General features: G+C 33.9%; 1 protein-coding gene across 1 annotated transcript; it reads left to right on the top strand.

The window, feature by feature from the left end:
• The first annotated feature begins 140 nt into the window (after positions 1-140).
• LOC125824974 (uncharacterized) lies at positions 141-743 on the top strand. The gene has a single exon (XM_049504320.1). It carries the CDS (start codon positions 141-143, stop codon positions 741-743), a length of 603 nt encoding a protein of 200 aa, XP_049360277.1.
• Positions 744-3,148: the final 2,405 nt, after the last annotated feature.

Here is a 3,148-nt window from a genome sequence, read left to right on the forward strand (position 1 = left end):
GTGGAACCAAGCTGCTATTGCCAAAATCTGTTGGGACCTTGCTAACAAATCTGACAAGCTGTGGATTAGATGGATCCACTCTTTTTTATATAAAGACTCAACAATTCCTCACTGCACCTATTCCAAAGCAAGCTTCATGAATGGTCAAGAAGATACTTAATGCTAGACTGACTTTAGAGCAAACACAGAAGCAAAATGATCAGGTAACCATTGGCAGCCTTTACCTGAGTCTACTTGGAAACAGACCTAGAGTGCCTTGGAGATGTCTGATATTTGCCAACTCTGCAAGACCAAAGGCCATTGTTACTATGTGGCTCCAATTACAAAACAAACTACCAACTAGTGATAGGTTGGCTTCATGGGGGATGGATATAAATCAACAATGCAAGCTGTGTCAAAATAAACTTGAAACTAGAGATCACTTGTTTGTCTGCTGTGAGTTTACAAGAGCTATTTGGAGGAAGTTGATGGCATGGATCAAATGGCCAGACTATACTTTAGATGCTTGGGATACACACTTGAAATGGATCATAGAGAAAGCCAGAGGCAATAATCTGACTGCCCAGCTTTTCAGACTAATATATGCAGAATGTAGTCATGCAGTATGGATAGAAAGGAATCACAAAATTTTTGAAGACAAATGTAGAAATCTTGAACATGTTGCAAAAGAGGTGGCTTATATGTGTTGTATGAGGGCTCCTACGGCCATTAGTTCTAGGTTGCAACAACTTAGCTTTGTGTGAAGTTGTATCTCCTTTGAGTTTTGTTTTCTGATTAACAAACTGTGATGTAGTTTGTTATGTTCTGTAAATACCAATTGGTGATTAATAAATATACAGTTAATTACCAAAAAAATGTGTAAGTTTTCCTATATATATAACCCAAAAAGCTCAATTATATATAACCCAAAAAGTTCAATGATGCACTTGGTTAAATCATGAGTTATATATCCAAAGAATTTAGGGGCGTTTGAATTGAGCTTTTTAAAGTGACTTATAAGTTAAAAAGTAAAAAAATCATAAATAGGGAACCCCAACTTTTGATTCTTTTTTACTTTTTTAGCTTTAAAAAAATATTTAAAAACACTTTCAATGTTTATCCAAACAATTTCAAAACAAACAAATAAAATATTTACTATGTTTAATAATAATTGTTCACTATATTAAAAATAATTATCAAACAATACTTGTTCAATTTAAAAAATCAAGAGATAATTTACTTTTATATCTATTTTATCCTTATTATTAAATATTATTTATCATTTAACACATTTTTCAAATAATGTGTAAAGTTAATAATGAACCATTATTATTAAACATAGTATTTAAACGCTAAAACTCACTAAAAATAAGTGGATCCGAACACGACTAAGATAAATTCCCACTTACTACTTTCTTTGTCTTAAGCCACCATACAGAGGCTGTGTCAAGAAATATATCAAGCAGAGAAATAGAGAATATCCCAAAAAATTGAATCAGACTCAGCTAGTTTTTATGAGTTACTACTCACCAACGGATATGTTGGAAAGGTTTATGGGAATCCACTTTTTATATCCCACAATGTCGAATGCTTTAGAGAGAACGTCCTTATACCTCTGAACCCTCTCCGAATCAGCACCGGGAATATCATGGAGTGCGCCGTAATGTTCGAAATCAAACTCCAGTGATACTACTGATGGTTCTGTGCGATAGAAGACCGGGAAGAATTTTTGTCTGTATCTGTCAACGCACTCCATTATCTTGGTGATTTCTTCCAAGCACAGTCTGGATACAACATACATCTCCGAAAAGATTGTAATGGCAATCCTTGATTCCTCGATGGCTTCTGAGATTTCTGCCGAAAATGGTGCTAGTTTTGCAGATCTACCATCGTGTTTGAATGCCTTGATTCCTATGTCTTCCAGACGTTTGTAAAGATCGGTAACGAAGTTTTCGTTGAAGTCTTCCGGTAGAAAATTCAGGAAAACATCATATTTCCATTTTTCGACAGAAAGAAATTGAGAAGCCATGGGTAAAGTCGGACTCTGGACTGGCTATCGGTGAAAATGTGAGATTTAGTGGCAATTTGGAACCACTAACAACAATGAGTCATCCAGTAAACGCTTAAGTCAACTTTGCAGGTCTCCATCAGCTGCAGTAAACATTGGTCAGCAATTATAAGCCACGTGTCCTATTAAATAAATAAGGGCTACTTTTCTAATAGAATAAGACATCTCCAATCATCTCTATTTTATTCTGTATTCTTTATATTTAGAGGGTCTTCTCCAACTCATCTTCAATTTATATTTGAAGAATTACTATTTATACTCTTTATTTTTATTTTTATTATTATTATTATGTAAGTAACATATTATTTTTCTTATCATATTATGTTTTTTGTGCCTTGGTTTATAACCACTTATTTGCCCCTGTTCATCAACGTTCTTGAACTATCTTACAAAGATGAATCGGGTAATATTATTCAATCCATTTATCCTCCTCAAGCTCCGTTTATTTTACCCAATAATATTGGTATTTCTTTTACTGCTTTTCATAAATTTATTGATAATGATGTCGCCGCAGTAAGTATAAATGAAATTAATCATCTTATTTCTCAAAATAATTATTTGGGCCTATATGTCAAAGTTATTGGTGAACATATCTGTTCTCTAGACAAAAAATTAGATAACCTGTCTAATCTGATTATTCAAATTGATAGTAAGCTAAAATCTGTGAAACAAGTTTCGGAACAGGCTTCTTCGTCAAAACAACCTGATATCCATATTCAAAGGCCTCCTGAGATTCAGGATTTTATTCTTAGACCTTTGCACGACCTTGAAAATCTTCTTGATAAAAAGTTTTCACAATTTGGTGCAAGTGCGAAACCGATAAATCTCGCTGAAGATTTTGCAGATGAGATGGAAGCCACTTTTGACTTCAAAACTCAAATGGAAATGGAAGTTAATAAACTTCATGAGTATCCAAAGAAGAATAGTGGTAATACTGCTTATGCTAGAAAACCTAGCATGCAAACTTATTACTATCTCAGGCCTACTCCTCAAGATGTTTTAATAGAGGAAAGAAATTGGAATCAAACTAACACTTCTTATAGTGGAAGTGAGATTTATGAATGGAATCTCGATGGGCTAACTGATAGGCAGTTGACGATT

Source organism: Solanum verrucosum, unplaced genomic scaffold (genome assembly GCF_900185275.1).
Source record: "Solanum verrucosum unplaced genomic scaffold, falcon-dt-bn FXZP01000086.1, whole genome shotgun sequence".
Taxonomy (NCBI): Eukaryota; Viridiplantae; Streptophyta; class Magnoliopsida; order Solanales; family Solanaceae; genus Solanum; species Solanum verrucosum.